Source organism: Centruroides vittatus, unplaced genomic scaffold (assembly GCF_030686945.1).
Source record: "Centruroides vittatus isolate TY-2023 unplaced genomic scaffold, ASM3068694v2 contig_658, whole genome shotgun sequence".
Classification (NCBI taxonomy): Eukaryota; Metazoa; Arthropoda; class Arachnida; order Scorpiones; family Buthidae; genus Centruroides; species Centruroides vittatus.
In genome coordinates, this window is record NW_027122410.1 from 644,607 (window position 1) to 663,144 (window position 18,538).

An 18,538-nucleotide genomic window follows, 5' to 3' on the forward strand; every position below is an offset into this window, starting at 1 on the left:
CAAATTTGATTTCAAAAAGTTATCTTGGATTCAAAAACTATTTTTAATTAACATTGATGATGATAATCATTCCATATAAAACCCAAGAGGAATTCACTGAGCTATCAAGTGACTAACTTAAAACTTGAATTTCCTACAGTTTCTGAAATGGTGTTAAATGTTGTTTTGCCATTCAGCACCACATACCTATGTGAAATGACTTTTTCAGTTTTAACTCTTATTAAATCTGAATATAGTTCAACATTGAAAAACGTTGAAGATACTTTAGGTCTAGCAGTGTCAAATATTGTAACTAGTTTAAATTGTTATGCTGCAAAAAATCAAACACTTCCATCTCATTAAAGTGCAATTTACTTTCATTAATATTTGTATACTTAAAGGAAAGCCTAAAATCTAGTTTTTTATATATGTATATATATTGTTCAGCTTGCAAATAAGTAAAATAGTTATTGGCAATATTTGTGTCTTTATTTTATATTTAATACCAGGCCTGGGGTTGCAAAAAAAATCCCCATAATAAAGTTGGGTCACGAATGAAAAAAGTTTAGAAAGCACTGATTTTGATTTTGATTTCCATAAGTATAGTGTTATAGGTGTAGTCAACCACAAAATATTTTAAAAAATCAGAGAATTATGTGGTAAACAATAAATTATTTAAGAGAAAGATTAGTAAATATCACAACTCTAATTTTGTAATATACTGTCAATATATATTACTTACACTAAAAAATATTTCAATCAATAATACATTAATTAATTATTTTTGTTATTTTGTAAAAATATATTCAGTTGAATTTTATTTCAATAATTTTTAAATATTGATAACTTACCAATCATGTACATAGGAGGTGGTCCACCAACGGGCATTCCAGGAGGAGGGTAAGAATGGGTACCAGATATTACATCGCTATAATAAAAATGATAAATATCAAGAAATATATAATGGTAACTATATTTAAATATTAATTTGAGCTGCATTTAGCCAGATGTGAACTAGATAGTATAAATATGTTAATTCAGTTTTTAATATTTTATTATTTATTTAATTTGTCAACAGAAATTATTTTTATTTTCAAAATATGATTAAATTCAAATATAACAGCATACTCTTAAAAGGAGTAAACAACAATTTTACAAAGTCAAAATTAAATTCTGTAATAAATGTAAATGTTCTTGGAGCATCTATTAGAATTTATTTCTATTGCGAGTATCAATAATTAACTTATGTTAATAAAATTATTCAAAATTCACCCGTATTCATTACAACACGACTGTTCTGAACAGCAGAATATGGCAATTTGGGAAACGTCATCAAACCTTCAGAAACTGATATATGTGCAGATGGCAGAATCAAAATCTATTATTATTCTTTGAAGACTCTTCAAATCAATATTAGTGAAACAATCTTTCTCTTAGTCCAAGTCAACAAGCACCATGGAGCACAAAAGAATCCTGAGCAGTCAATTTGCATAACACAGTGACTATACAGTGACTTTTTGTTTAAACCCAAGAAAATGTGTATGAAGAGAAAGCAGAGAACTCAAATATCAATTCATGATGCATGATATGTTGCACTCACATAAAATTTCACACATAAAAAAGTGAAAATTATATAATACAGGATTACCAAATACATTATGTATTTACTATTCCTGCCCTTATATAAAGTGGAAAATAATATTGATTATTTCTTATGGTTTTCAGATTTTTCAGATAAATAATGTTTTATATTAGTAGATGCGTAAATTGGCATAACAACTGTATTTGGAGTTTGAAAAATCCCATGCTGTTACAGAAAGCAAAACAACAAATCCTAAAATAAATATCTCGTATGCATAATGTATTTTGTACTTATTAGTCCTTTATTCTTTGTGAAAACATCACCGTGTGCCAATTATCATCAATTGCATGCAATTCTACAAAGTCAGGAAATAAATCCAAAATTCATATTCCCATAAAACAGAATATTGCAACATTGGAATTTACACTCATCAATTTCTAAATGCAATTTTCCACATAAGATGGATTGGAATAAGCAGATTTAACAAATTAGCTCCAATCAGAATCAATATCAATGGATCTTTCCTCTGTGGTTATACAAAGGATGAGTTATATCATTCCTATATAAAACTTGAATGATTACATTATACGTGACATGTAGAATCACATTTTCAGCTTGAAGCAATGCTTTCCAGAAAACTGAATACCATAAAAGCATTGTTCAAGGAAGAAAGTGATTGCACTGATGTATATTAAAATATTAAAATTTTTTCATGCTCTGTTTCACAAGATAAAAATCACATTCAACTAATTCAATGAATTTTTATAAATAAAACTATTTGAAATATATTCAACTTTTTGAACACCGCAAATTTCTTTTTTTTATGATTATTTTTTTACTATTATTTATACAGGATGTCCAAAAAGTTACTAGGCAGTGAGAAATTTGTAATGACATTAAAGTTATATGTATGATGTTGCATACAAGACCTTTAAGTTTTGTATACGCATATTCCTACTTTGTGGTAAATAGCATTACTGCTTGCTCGCAGACATTCTGGAATGCCTGCCCACATTTGTCCAAACACAGTTGAGAGTGCAGGTCTTTATTGGCCAAGTGATAATGACGTTGACAACTGAGCAGAGGCCCGACATCTATGAATCTCTGGGAGACATTTCTAGAATTTTCTACAGGAGAAACTGCAATAACATATGTAAAATTTCACTATTTAGCTAACGATTTTAACTTAGATTATTTTTTCCCACTAGATCTTAATATTAATACTGTAATGGTAATAAAAATTAAAACAAGCAAACAGAATAATCTTCATTTTTATGTTAATTAATGTAGTTTCATTTTACAAAAAATGCAAAATATTATATACTCTTTATTTACATAAATATTTGAATATTTTTTATAAATAAATTGAATTTAATTAAATGTAGAAAAACGAATAAATTTCCTCACACAACATACTTGGCTTCTTTTACCATGGCTCTTCTTCTATTATCGTCTTCATGAAGTACTTTCTTTAACTGGAGAAATAATTGATGTTTTTCTTCTTTTAAGCAAGAATGTTTCTGTTCTAATTGGGCCAACTAATAATAATAAAAATAAATATAAATTTAAATGTTCAAAGTTATCGTTCAGATTTTTTTTACAATATTATACGAATACGCAAATCAAAATTTAGAAAATATATCAAAGAATCTTTCTAAAAATTTTAATTTTTTAAAAATAAATATGCTTAAGATTGAATTAAATGAGCAATACAAAGTAAATTATGTTAAAAATTTAACCTGTTCTTTAATTTCTTCTAAAGTCATTGCATCTTGTTTTCTTTTCATTTCTTGTTCTCTTCTTAAACGTTCGATAGCAGCATCGGCTTCTTGTTCTGCAGTTAATATACATTATAAATTATTTAAAATGTATAAATAGAACATGTAACTATATTCCTGTGATAACTGTTACAGGAAGTGAACTTAAAATCTTCAATTATCATAAATATTACTATAAATTTGGCTGTCTTTAAACACACTTTCTGCCCAGCTATCCAATAGAGAAACTAAAATTTGAATTCCAAGTTCTATTACTTTCAAAAATAAAAGAAAATAATGCTTTCAATGTGTTTGTTAATAATTCTTAAACTATTCTACTACAAATATACAGTTCATTAAAAAAAAAAATCAGAAAATTAAAAATAAATACATCAAAATCATTAAAATTTTTAGAAGAATAAATACAATATTTTGGTGTAAATAACAAATCAATAATCACAAAATTAAATTATTATTAAAATTAATTTCTTTGTTACTCTCCTCTCGTATGTACGACACAATTACATTCGTTTATAAGGAATTCGGCAATCATAACCTTTAATGGTAAAAACAAAGAAATTTACGCTTACGAAAATTGATATACAATGCTTAAATGAAAACTTTGAAAATCTGATTGAAAATATATGAAAGACTGAGTATAACAGTAATCTAATTCTCTCAAATGTTGAAATTGAGTACAGTGCCATACTTTCATGTATTAAATATGTTTCTCTAAATAGAATGAAACATTACCACGTTTAAGTATTGATAGAAACGAAACAAGTATAACAGCAATATATGAAAAAAATCTAGTATATTCACGTTTTTCGTGAACTATAGAGGACACTGCATTTTTACAGAATGGCTACTTTATCTGAATCGCTTGTAACTAGTAATGTAAAATTAATCATATATTACTGTCTGATATAATGATATATGCCGCTTGTAGATGTTTATCGAGAAATTTTATAGGAGAACAATTATTGCTAGCGGGACACGTCATTATGTGGTATCGAAACAAGTGAGCAAGATCGTTCTGTACATATTTGTGCTCTTTGTGTTAAAAAAACACCAGCTTTGACATTGTCCTATCAGGGTCGGATGTACAAGTAAAAAGCTATGTGAATTGTTGCTTAGGGCTTCGACTTTCAAGGGGCCTCAAACATTTGTACAAAAAAGAAAATTGGAGTCAAATTTTGTAATAAACATTTTTTTACAAACCAACAAAATATACTTTACTTTTTATTTTGTGTAGTATTTCGTTAGTTTTTTTCCTAAGAATTAACATAAGGTCTTTTTTAAAAAACTAATAAAACCAATTTAAAAAAAGATTTTTAATGGAATGGGTATAAAAATTTAATTCAATTCAGTTATAAAACAGAAGACTAGCGAAACCTCACATCTTTTTCTTCCAATAACCGTATGGAATCAGAGAGATAGTCTAATTTAATTCTTTTCTTTTATGATTGACTTCTAAAATTGCAAAGGATTGATAAGGGGACTTACAAAGTTCAGCTTAGGGCTTCGAAATGCTTAAATCTGACCCTGTGTCCCACACAAAATTTACTGGCATTTTAAACTTTAAGAAAATATCTTTTAAAATTGACAGCATAACTTGTTCGTGTAAAGCTGGACAACTGGGAAACTGCCAAATCTTAACAGTCTAATCCACTCTTTCAGAATTCAGAGAAGCTCATAAATATAACCAACTGATTTCCGAATAATCATTTGTTTTTCACTTGGAAATAGACAAAAACTTATATTAGGCTCTGTAAGGCTTTGAAATTGCAATTTGGAATGCAACAGAAAGCTTTGCTTTTTCTATTGACATTCATCTTTACTGCTGATAATACATAAGATGGAATCAAACAACCCAGATAGAATAGTTTTGTTTTTGAACATCAGAGGCAAGCATTGGGTGAAAAATGCAAACACCATTTTTACAGTACAATATTTCAACTTTCTTTGTTTACCTCCCTCTGTTTTCTTTGTTATAAAAAAAAAAAACAGAGTTAGGCCATTGTTGCACTCAGCTTTTTGTACAATCTGCTGATGAAATGTAATCAATACTACTGCTTTAAATTTCTTTTATAAATGTTATAGTTTTTTATAATTTGTTACAAAAATAATAAATATAATAAAATTTTTATCACTGTATTTGTTTATATTCTCTTAACAATATAAAGCAGTTTTTGGGAAATACAACAAATTAAACTGGCAAGAAAAAGCAAATGTTAGTAAAAGCATCTAAGTAAAACTAAAGTAAAATTCTACATCAATCACACTACACAATTATAGTAAAAACTATTGATTATAAAGTGTAACATCAACACAAAAACGATTTTAAATAATATATATTACTAGACCCTACTGTCATAAAATTATCCACCAAAATAATAATAGCAATAGAAACTGTTACACATAATTAATTAATTATAATAATAGATAATAAAAACATACCAGCAATTGTTTCCTTAGGTTTTCTGATAAATGTTTATGCATATGTTCTCATTACCAATTTGTATTTTATCAATTAATTTGTAATGTAAAACACTTGCTTTTACTAATAAACATTTTATCACCACCACATTCATTTTTTTATCATCATTATTCTTACGTAGTTCACAGACAATAAAAATAACATTTATTTATTATTTTCAATTGTATACAAATTAATTATTAATACAAGACTAATTTCTATGCAATATAGTTTTTAAAAAAAATCCAGCAACGAGCTGCTTAAATTTCCCGGCAACATTTGGTAGCAACATCTGTTATAATTTAATAAATAAAAATACAAATGCCACTTTTCCACACAGGTAAACACCTTGCTTTAGTCCTTCTTTTTCGCCATCACACCGTCAGCAATCCTTAAAATTCACAAAGTTATGGAGACAACCTTCCTTTTTAGGCTACTGCCTCCGCAAAAAAATGTAAAAATATAAAAACAGATAGAGGTGTTCTTTGCCACTATCATAATATTACATTTAAGTAAAAAATAAAAGGAACATGGCTGGACTAAAAAAGGACTAAAGCAAGATGTTTACCTGTGTGAAAAAGCCGTACTTGTATTTTTATTTATTAAATGTAAATAACGCCGGCCATGTTTACTGGCATTATTTACATTTTGCCGGGCGCTGTTATTCTGTGCATTCCTCCATCCTATGGCCCAGACAACAGTGTCACACAAAAACCTCCAGTATCTACACATTGAACTGTTACAGCATGCGTGCGTGTATTTTTTAGCTTTCGTGCAATTTTTCTAATAGGAAAGGTTTGTTATGTGCTTTAATATTAATAAAAAGTTAAAAATGCCAAATAAAGCAATTTTTTTGTAGTTAGTTATTATAATTAACAATTCTTAGCAAAGACTTACTTCAACAGTGCTTCTAAAAAGACGAAAATGAGACCTAAAGTCCATATCGCTATATCTAGGAACGATATTTTTCCACGTAGCCTTCTTTTTTGGCTTTTTTTGATTTTTCAATTGCAGCAGCGTATAGAAATGGAATATCCTCGTTATCTTTGGTTTTTGATTTAAAAAACATCTCATAACCCCCTCTACTTTCAGAAATACTATTTAACAAAACAGTCACAATCACCACCTTCTTATTAGTTAAGTCAGCCATCTTGAAAAGCGACCTCTCAACACTACTCTCAACGAAAGCATTTCTTTTTCTACAAAACGTGATGTCAGATCATTCAACGGAGGGACTCAACAGAAAATTCACTGTTGAATCAACCGTCGAATTTAGAAACGTATACAGAAAGTCCCATTGATTTTGATTGTTTTTACAAAATATAATTTTTATCCCTAACATTCAAGATTATGGATCGCCGGTTGAAATCTGGAACTTCTAAACCAAACGGAAGCAGTGATTATAGTAGCATTCAACAAACAGAAAATAACAAAATTAACGATGGCGAAACACCTTCAATTCTGAAAGAACCTGTTAAAAAAAAAGCAAGGAAAACTCGCAAGTACAACAAAGAATATCTTAAATTTAGATTCTCGTGGACTGGAGATGAAAAAAAGCTTATTCCACTTTGCATCATTTGTTTTGAAAATCTAACAAATGAAAGCATGAAACCTTCCTTCCAACTTAAAGCACCATTTTGCAACAAACCACAATCAGTACAAAGATAAACCCATTGATTTTTTTGAAAACAAACTTAAGGATTTAAATCAGTCTCGAAAAGTAATGCAGGGTTTGACAGGAAGTGACAATCAAAAACTCTTAGAAGCTTTGTATCGCGTGTCACTTTTAATTGCGAAATGTAGTGCAGCGGAGACGATTGGCAAAACTTTAATCAATCCTGCAGCCAAGATAATGGGAAGTAATGATAGGAAATAGAGCGAAACAAACTTTTTACCACGTTTCCCTCTCAAATAATACAGTTCATCGACGAATCATTGATATGTCTAATAACGTAAAACAGATGTTATTGTCAGATATTTCTAAAAGTTGTTATTATGCATTGCAAGTCGATGAGTCCACTGTTGTTATCAAATTTTGCAAATCTTATGGCATTTGTTAGATACAAAAAGGATCAAGAAATTCATGACGACTTTTTATTTTGCCAGCCTTTATCAGGTAACACAACAGGAGAAGATATCTTTAATGTTATGAATAAAGTTATGCAAGGGAACAAAATTGATTGGAATAGATATTGGAATAAGCACAGATGGAGCAAAAAGTATGGTCGGAATTAATAAAAGGGCTCGTTGCAAGAATTCAAAATGTTGCCTCAAATGTCTTACCCACACATTGTTGCATACACAGAGAGGCTTTGGCAACATGTAACATGTCCACTGATCTACAGAAAGTTCTGGATGAAAGTGTGAAAATCATTAACTACATTAAAGGCTGTTCTTTGAATGCATGACTTTTTTCACAAATGTGTGAAGAAATGGGAAGTAGTCATACTCGGTTTCTTTTTTCATGCCGATGTTCATTGGCTATCTCGAGGGAAAATTTTAAACCGATTATTTGAACTTAACATGAACTTCAAGTTTTCTTAATGATAGATTTGAGCTAAGAAATTGTTTACATGACTGGAATGCTTTGTAAACTGGCATACTTAGCAGATATATTCTGTTTTAAATTGCCTCAACTTATCGTTGCAAGGTAAAGAAATTTCATTGTTTCACGTTCAAGATAAAGTGAATGCTACCATCGCAAAACTAAATTTATGGCAAAAGAGAGTTGATAATGGAGAAGTGGACTCGTTTTCCTCTTCACAAGTTTATAACAAGTTTGACTGCTAAAATTGATGCTGATACTTTGAAATGCATAACACAGCATATAAAGGGTTTACGAGTGGGCCTAAAAATCTATTTTCCTAATTTAAACAAAAATATTGAATGGATAAGATATCCGTTCAACATTAATACAACATCCATGCCAGAAAGTTTGTCGCATGCAGAAAAGCAATTGTTGGAATTAGCTTGATTATGATGTCTGTCATCTCAACATAAACAATTTCATCCTTCTCATTGATCCTAATAAACGTTATTTATAATTAACTTTTATTTATATTTTATTATGAATAAATTTAATTTTTCGTTTATTATTTTGTTTATATACTAAAAATGGAAAAAATAAATATATTTTGATTGTTATTAAAGTATATACAATTTTTTTTTTGACTAGGGATACTCAGCATTATGAAAATTATAGAAGGGGTATACAGATGTCGAAAGTTTGGGAAACACTGATATACGGCATAATATACACGACATTACAAACACGTTTCTATAGGATAAAGAATAGAAATCTCAAGATACTGAATAATTTCAAGTACTGATATTTCTTATATATAGGAGGTAAAAAAAATAGAAATTTTTTCAAAAAAATATTTTCCTGTGTGTGTGGGAAATCCATTGTCCACGATATAACAGATTCTCAGAACAACAGGTAATTTTTGGCAGCCCGAGCAATCTGTTAAAACAAGATTCTTCTGTAGTTCCCCATCTTGCTTGACAGGGAACTCTCTAGTATATACAGGTATACCTCACCTTATGTCGGTAATTTGTTCCAGGAGAGGCGACTTAAGTCGAAAAACAATTTAAGTCGAATTTAGTTGTCACTAGGCTAAACCACAAATAACCATTCCCAGTTCTGTATTTTATTTATAAATGCATTTTTAATAATATATTGTTAATAAGAATCTATTTTAAGCTTACAAACAAATGAATTTTAATTTTTAATATAGTACAGAAAAAAGTAATCGAAATTTACAAATACATGTACGTACATACTTGTAAATGTACATTTACAATTTGGCAATGTTTATAGTACATCGCAAACTCTTCATTTGTGAATGTAGTTTGCTCTAAGAGATTATAAAATAAAATGATTTTATAAGGTTAAATAACAAATACAGTTAATAAAATTATTTTGCAATAGTAGAAAATAAACAAATTTATGTTAGATTTACCAATATCGAGTGATGCTGACAACAACACCAAACAGTAGATATTGGAACTACCATGAAAAAAGTGAAATATTGAGCTCTTAAAGACCGCTAAATAAGACGACAACAGAGAATCACAATGTTTTCATATTTCGTTTTCTAGGATTTATGATGATTATATTAACATTTACTGTAAATGTACGAATTTTAATATAATTTTATATACTTTTCTTTACTTGTCAGAACCTGTAATATCTTGAATAATTGCGCCAATGCTGTCTTAATTTTAACCATGCCCAGTAGCTGCAATAATTGCATTATGCCAGGTTGTGCAAATTGGGCAAGGATGGAAACAAGTACAAAGTTTGCAAGTATAAAGTTTTTCTTCATAAACCTGACTATTAAAGCCAAACAAACTACCAAATTATCAGGCTATAAGTTTGATACTGCTTTTAAAGCAGCAGAGGTAGACAAATCAAGAATACTTGAGAGCAAAAGAAGTACTGCAACGCATCTCAAAAACAAACTAGAAATCTTCGACGCTGTGAGTAAAAAAACACATAACATTTGTCTTCTCTAAAATGCATTAAAGACGTTTCGACCCACATCCATTGAACTGGAAAGGGCATTTTGACCATGTTTGGTTTTCAAAATCTTATAAAAATTTACAATAATATTTTGTATTATGTGTTATTTAAATATTGAAAATTACCTTCTAACTTAGAAGTTTGATCTAAGTTCATTTTATTCTTTAAATTTTTAACTCAATTCAAAGGCATTTATTTTTGTTGTTGTTGTATGCAGTTTCCAGCAAACTTCAATAATTTTTTTTCTATTTGTGAAAATTTCTACATAATTCAAAGGTAATTTTTAATATATATCTTACACAGCATTATTAATATGATTTTGGAGGTTGCAGAACATTTTAAATTACTTTAAAAAATGAAAAATAATTATATCATTTGATTTTAAGATTTATTTTATATCTTAAAAATAATTAACTATGTCCCGGAATTTCCCAGGATGCCAGGAAAATTTCCCAGTCTTTTGCTTGTCCTGGGATTCCGGGACAAGCAAAAGATCGGGAAATGAGAAACCCTAGATATTACAACTTCAATATTTGTGGCAGACAGATATAAGTCAAATAAAATGACTTAAACTTGATTTTTATTTTTCCATATATTTTTTTTGACAAACAACATATAATCAAGAATGACTCAACTCAAAACGACCAGGGTATATCTGTATATAGCTTTTATGAAAGTTTTATAAGCTGTAGTATAATAATTTATTTTTATTTATTATGAAATATTACCATACCACATTACCAATTCTGAAGCAGGAAATATTAAATTTCTTATAACAACTAAACTAATCCATTTGTTTTTAAGTATTTACCAAATTTTAATGCAGCGAGCATTTTCTAGTTTAAGTATTTATACTTAATATATACTATGTATTTTTCTTTTTACAAAAAATTTTATTCTCAAATATGCTTTATTTATAGGTTAAATAATACTTTGGTATTTATGATAATTTGTCTTTTATTTTAAAATAATACTGATCATAACAATATCAAAATATGTATATTTTGATATTGTTATGATGTTCTGCCATTTATAACCAAAAAAAAATGCACAATGCACTCAGTTATTTCTTTTTATAAAAAATAGAGAAAAAACATGATTAAAAAAACTGATAGTTTATTTTGTAAGAATTGGTTCTAAGAAACTAAGTTCTAACTGTTGTAAAATTACAGTGATTACTTTCAGTTTGGAATAACCTTGATATGTGTGGCTTTGATCAGTGCAGGTTTAGATTACTGTGGATTAGTTCTGAGGGATTTTCAACATTGTCAGCTCAATAGAGGTCAGAACTAGCAATGCTAAACTGCCTCACTCCTGCTCATTGTTAGTTAGGAGAGAAAAGTGAACCTTAGTTTTCCTAGTGAAGTGCTCTTATTTGGATAATTGAATTTCAATTTTCACATTTAGTGTAATTTTTGCAAACATTTCTATTTTAATTCTTCAGCTTTTACAGAAAAATGATGATAGCAACTGTGCAGGCAACATTTGATAAATATTCTGCTTAATTTTAAAAATTTTTTATTTCAAGTTTTTTCTTGAGCTACTGTAGTGGTTAGTCTAAATGCTCTCTGATCAATCATTAATGTTACCATCTACAATCAGTTTTCATTCTTGTATACTGTACTTTTTCTAAAATCTAATAATTTTCAATAAATATTTCTTCATTTCTCACATTTCTACTCCACCCACGCAAATATAAATAAAAAACTATGATTTCAGACATCATCTTACTGACCTAATTCACAATTTATTTCTTCTTGATTGTTAAGTTCAATATGTGAAGTTTCAATATATATAGTATACTTGCAAAACCAATTAACTACATATATCACAGGTTACCTTTATATATATTTACAGTATGACATTACAGAATAGTCATTGTATAAAAAAAAAATTTAAATCAAATATCGTAATATAGATTACTCTAAAGAATTTATTTTTCATTGCTTACTAAAAATAGAAATAAACTATATATTTGAATGTTTTTAAATTCAGAACATTTGAATTTACATTTCATAATATTTATATGGTCCCGAAATAAACAGAAATGCTCAAAAGATTTCCAAATGTGTGATTTTTAGCAGCCTTCTTCTATTTCAATAATTATTAATTCATTCTTTTATTTATGAATTTTAGTAATGAATGAAATTAAGTAACTTTTATTACAACTACTCAATAAAACTTATTAATTTAAAATTTAAATAATATTAGATACTTTTAATAAACTCTAACTATAAAATGTTATGTATAAGCTTGTGAACTTAATGTAAGTGTAATACAGTGGACCTTCGTTATAGCGCTGCTCACCATATCGCACACTCGGTTATAGTGCAGGTGATGTTTGCGACGCGATAAGCTCAAACATGTTTATACAGGTACGTGCGGTGTTAGTGAGTAGTGCATTTTATTGTTACTGCGTATTGAGTAATTGTGTATGTATTGAGTTCCTGCATGTATTTTGAATAGTGTTTAATTATTGTATGCATGATGAGTAAAAGAAAAGCTTACAGTATGAAAGAAAAGCTTGACATTATTGCTAAAGTAAAGAGGTGAACTGCGTTACACCGTGCCACTCGGTATAACACGGGTGTTGTTTCCCACCCGACATGCGCGTTATATTGGGGGGTCCACTGTAGTTTCAATAATCTGAAATTACAATATTTATACACGTAATACAAACAAAATAAAATGCAAAATTAAATATCATTCAATTTGAATTTTTACTATTTGATTAAATAATCTCTTTGTGACATTGTAGATAATATCATTTTATCTGATTTTCTTCTCTTAATTGAAACACTTGAATTAATAAATAACATTCAACTACTTTAAAATATCTGTAAAGATAAATAACAACACAAATATTCACCTTGTTTCTTTTTTTCTCTCTGTTTCATTATGTGAGACTTCAATGCAGCCCACATGGCAAGACTCATTTTTGGACGTTCAATTAATGCTGGCATTTTAGAATTTCTAACTTACAATCTAAAAATAAAATTCAAATTTATATAAAATAAAATTTCACATTTTGTTTGTAAGTTATATAAAATTAAAAATTACCCAAATACATTTATATTAAATTTTTAAATATATCAACTGAAAATTACAGTTTTGGGGGGAAATTGATACCACCAAGATTTGAAACACCAACCTCATAACTATGAAACTGGCACACTCCCACCAAACCACCAGTCACTCTACAAATGATGGGAATTCTAAATGTTTTAAGTGATTTGGAATTTTTAACCTTAATTTTCTCATTTAATTTTGAGTGTTACGCCTTACTGCTTGGCACATTTCAGTCGGATGCATTATAACCTTACCGAGTTTGATCAAAATTGGTGACCCCAATGTCATGCTGTCCCCTTGTTAGATTATAACAGTTCAAGCCTACAGAACTCAAAACTAAAAGAAATGAAATAAGTAATCTTTGATCCAAACTTCCACAAATTAGTCCACATACTAAAAACAGTGACAAATGACTTTGTTGCAACTCCAACTTGGCTGTTAACACACTCAAAATAACTTTGATTTAATACTTTTTTTTGAAATACTGCTGAGAAAGTTAAAAACCAAATTACTGCAGAATATGATCATCATCAAATTGAAAATAGCTAACAAATATATCATTCACCTCAACAGTACGCAATATGAAAAGTTTGAAACAGACATATTTGCATAGAAAGAAAACAACAGGTCATTTGCAACATAGATTTTTTGTTAGTCATAGCTAATTCTGAGACTAAATTTAAAAAAAAAAAAAATATCTTTCTAAAACTTTAATACCAAAAAACTTCAAATATTCTTACTTTTACACACTTTACATTCCTCATTTCTTGCGTTTACATACTTTACATTTCTAATTTGAAATTATAACACCAATTTAGCAGCAACCGCTTGCGATACAACAGAGCGCCACATAATGCAGTATGCAGAAATTGAATAGAACTGTAACCATATTACTACTATGAAATACGAGGTGTATTCTAAAAATTGAATGAATAGTTATAAAAACTGACTGGCAACAGCAGCCGGATTACAGTTGCACAGTAACATCAGCAAGTACTCTAGGCTTTAGCAGCCATATTTTCACCAGTCTGATGTTGGCTGTTTTGTGTTACAGTGCATAATGATGGCTGCAAAAGTCAACAATCCCAGTTGTGAAATATAGTCTGTGCTTCGATTTCTGCAAGCATAAAGACATACTTTCTAAATTCACTGTGAATTGTATGAAATTTACGAGCCTACAGCAATGAATGAAGAAAAAGTAAGAAAATGGTGTCATGAGTTTAAAAAAAAACCATTTAAATGTTTGTGATGAAGAATGGAGTGGTAGACCTAGTGTTCAGACCAATAACCTCGTTAAACATGAAAATACCAGAGCACAGGAAAATCGACACTTCACAACTAGTGCTCTTGCCATGAACTTTTCGGACATATCACAGACAACATTGTTCCAAATTGTTACTGAAACCTTAGGATATCACAAACTGTGCGCAACATGGGTACTGAAAATTCTCACAAAAACCACAATGACACCTGCACATGCATTTTGGACCATTACCAGAGAGAGAAAAACAAATTTTTTTTCCACATTGAGACTGGTGAAGAAACTTTGATTTCTCACACCAATGCTGAGTCCAAACAACAATTCATGCAGTGGCATCATTAAAATTCACCAATTTCAAAAAATTCAAAGTCATCGATCTGCCCACAAGATTACGACAACTGTTTTCAGTAACTAAAGAGGTATGCTTTTAGGTAGATTTCCTGAAACCAGGAACAACAATCACAGTGAAGGTGTATTGTGAAACACTTTCTAAACTGAGATATGCCATTCTGAAACAGTGAGATAGAATGCTGAGGTCAAAAAATGTCCTCCTGCACAACCTGTGCTCTCACACTACTGCCTCCTTCCACTGTTCAGATGCTTCAGCGATTTGAATAAGAACTGTTTAATCACCCTTCTTTACAGTCTTGATCTTGCATCCAGTGAATATCACCTCTTCTTGCACTTAAAAAAGTGGCTTGCATTTCAAAAATTTAAGGAAACTGAGAAGTTGTAAACAGCAGTGCTGGACTGGTCAAACTTGCAGGTGGCAGAATTTTATGCAGAAGACATAAAGAAGCTTGTTTCACAGTACCAAAAGTGTTTGGAAAAAAATTATGACTACATAGAAAAATGAAAAGGTTACATATGTTTGTAATACATAATAAATTTTTGACAAAGTGTTTCTGTTTTTTTCCAAATCATTCAGTCCTTTTTATTTGAAATACACCTCATATTACAGGCACAATATAATTTGGTTTTCTCCACAATTATTTTTAATGTTTTTAATGAAATAATCATAATCAACTAAAAATTAAATAATCAAGTATTAAATTTGTAAGAAAATCATTAGACACACTTTTTCTGTAAATAAAATCATATTCTAATGTAAACTATACATCAAATATTGTTAAAACTGAAGCTCCAAATAGGGCATATAAGACCTTATCAAAGCCATAGACCACATCCATAGGAATAAAAAAGTCAAAGGTACCAATAGTCCAAATGTGGCCTTTTGCAAGATATAGCACCAAATTTGCATATCTAGAATTTTGAAGACCCTCAAAAATAGAGTAAAATTTAAGTGCAAAAATTCAGAACTATTTCTCAAAACAATGCTAAAAATAAACCATTTTCTACTTTACTAGAAAGTTAAAAGCTCTTAAAATACAAAAAATGCTATTGCGTCAATCACTTCCAGAGCACAATCCGAGTCACACCGCACACTCCGTTAAGCCCACGACAGGTTTAACAAATGGCCCGGTCAGATATTCTAATGGTTGCGTTCGGCAGACTCAACAGTTCTGGAACCGTCTAGTATTTTTCTGCCGAATGCCCTTTATGGTAGTACTCTTTCAAAACACATTTGGCGTTTCAACGTCATGTTTGGTAGCGTCTTTCATTTACGCTACCTACTGCTAGCCAAAACTGACCAATGAGGCTTTTTGTTCCATCACACAACATTACTCATTGTTTGGTAGATTCAGGTTGCTATGTAACAGCTACCGATTTGTTCGGTTATAACCGTCAAGTCTGCCGAACGCAGCTAATAACAGCGTCGCAAAAATTTTGGCGGCTAATATAATTCCAAGGGTAACAATTAGAGATACGATTCCTTTGACTTTTCAGTCGTCTCGGCATTCTAAAATTTGGAGATGGTCCAAGCCCCTCGTTCAGAACTGCAATTTTACCCAAATATTTATCAATTAAAGCAAATTTTAATGATAATTAACTTCTATTATTAGAAAGTGTGTGCAAAAATATTACCACACAATACTTACAACGTTTTTACGTTTCACTACATTTAAACCCAAAACAGCTTCAATATATTTAGAACGAAGCTTAATCAGCAACTTCTCCTCTTGTCTAATTATTCACTATTAAAAAAATAATAATATGATTGATAAAGAATTAAATATTTCTTGTAAAATCAGAAAATATTTTCACACATCTAATATGTTTTTAACTGCATTTTATAATAAATACAATTACCTGAATAATCAGTATTATTTACGAAATATTAAAACTTGCAAGTCTATCTCGTTTGATAATTGTTCCGCCATCTTGTCGTGTTTCCAGACAGCTACGGCGATTTTAAGCCACCTGGTGAGATATTCTGTTACTATTTATTTACTGCAATTTCTTAAAATTCTGATGAATCATTTGCACGTGTAGTCGATATAATAAACTAAATTATAAAGATAGATGCAGAGAAGTTAATTGTTTTAATTGAAAGAAAGACCTTCACTACATGATTTTAATTTATATGACTCTTCCTGGCAACTGTGCCGGGAAGAATGGTATAAAGTGGTGTAATGTTTTCTTTTTTTTTTTTAGCTCTTTTCGCCCCGTGAACATTAAGAGGGTCCCTTTTAGCAAGCCCATTATGGACTCGGTCAGGCCCACAATAGGGCAATTGGACCCGGCACACCGCCCGAAAAATTCCTGGGGATTTTTCGATCCGTTCAGATTCGATCCGGGCCCCCAAGAGCGGTAGGCTGCCACCTTCACCGATCGGCCATCCGGTCGTCAATGTGGCGTTCTGAGAGCCTACTAGCATGTTGAGAGGGTTAAAAAATCCGTAAAAATATTTGATATATATTTATTTTAATTTTATTCAAATCAAGCCGATAATACGAGCCTTTGTTCAAAGCTATATTTCAGCGCCGCCATAAAATACAAGTTGCAAATTAAAATGGAATTAATTTAATGAAATTTTTCTTATTTAGTATATAAATATAATACATACGTATGTGTATATAAAAATTTACTTAAATACAAATATTTAAAGTAATAACGTTGCTGCTCATCTCTTTATTTCAATTGGGATTCAATTTGAAAAAACTCAAGACCTATAAATTACCACTGTCGTCTGTCCGTATGACTGTCCTTCCTTAATCTGTAAAACGGAGTTCGATACATAAAGATCAAAAACAAATATAGAAAGAATAGGCGCGGGATTCCCGATTAACTACATAATAATTCAAAATGATTTGCGTATAATAACAAACTGGGTTAATGTTACCCTTGGTGGCAAGATGGCGGCCGGGGGAATTTTTCCCTACATTCTACACGGCGACGGGGAAAATTTTTTTCCCTTAATTCGACGTGGCGACCGTGTTTCCTGTAACCTCGAAACGGAGACGCGCGATTTCGCGTTTGTGACGTGTGAGAGAGAGGGAGCTCTTTGGAAATGTTGTGACGTAATATGTTGGTGCCGAGATCGTCGAATTATGCAAATTTTGTTTGGTGGGAGTGTAGAAGACAGTGGTGTGGTGCATGTTCGTTGTTGGCATCGATTTTTTTTTTTTTACAATATCTGTTCTTTCCGAATTGCTAAAAAGGTAATTTATATTTTTTACGAGTAAAAACAAAAAGAAATTGCGTGCACGTCATGGGCGACGTTGATTTGAGTTCGAAGGAATTCTGGGCCAAATGTACTGTACTACCGGGAAGTTTTATAAAATGATGGAAACAGATTATTCGGAATTGGGATTGAACCCGGCAATTGATAATGCATTCAAATTTGCGGTCAAATTAGGTATACAGCAGATAGAGTCGACGTGTTCTACGTGCGATAAGACATGCAAAATACATTACGGAAGCGAAAGAAATGAATGTCGTCTTACATGCAGTTCGTGTGCAGTTAAATATTCAGTGTACGAAG

At 30.2% G+C, this 18,538-nt stretch overlaps 1 protein-coding gene across 2 annotated transcripts in view; it reads right to left on the bottom strand.

Annotated features, from left to right (window-relative positions):
- Positions 1 to 16,969, bottom strand: part of LOC136980021 (G protein pathway suppressor 2-like) — a 30,595-nt gene extending 13,626 nt beyond the window's left edge. Inside the window, exons 1-6 of one of the 2 annotated variants that reach the window (XM_067276071.1) lie at positions 16,864 to 16,969; positions 16,653 to 16,748; positions 13,192 to 13,307; positions 3,301 to 3,395; positions 2,978 to 3,099; positions 831 to 907 (exon numbers count right to left, since the gene is read on the bottom strand). In XM_067276071.1, coding sequence (XP_067132172.1) covers positions 831 to 907; positions 2,978 to 3,099; positions 3,301 to 3,395; positions 13,192 to 13,285 — 388 coding nt within the window. In that variant the 5' untranslated portion in view covers positions 13,286 to 13,307; positions 16,653 to 16,748; positions 16,864 to 16,969. Of the gene's footprint in view, positions 1 to 830; positions 908 to 2,968; positions 3,100 to 3,300; positions 3,396 to 13,191; positions 13,308 to 16,652; positions 16,749 to 16,863 lie in introns of both variants that reach the window. The other variant, XM_067276070.1, reaches the window with a different exon arrangement.
- Between the last annotated feature and the right edge of the window lie 1,569 nt (positions 16,970 to 18,538).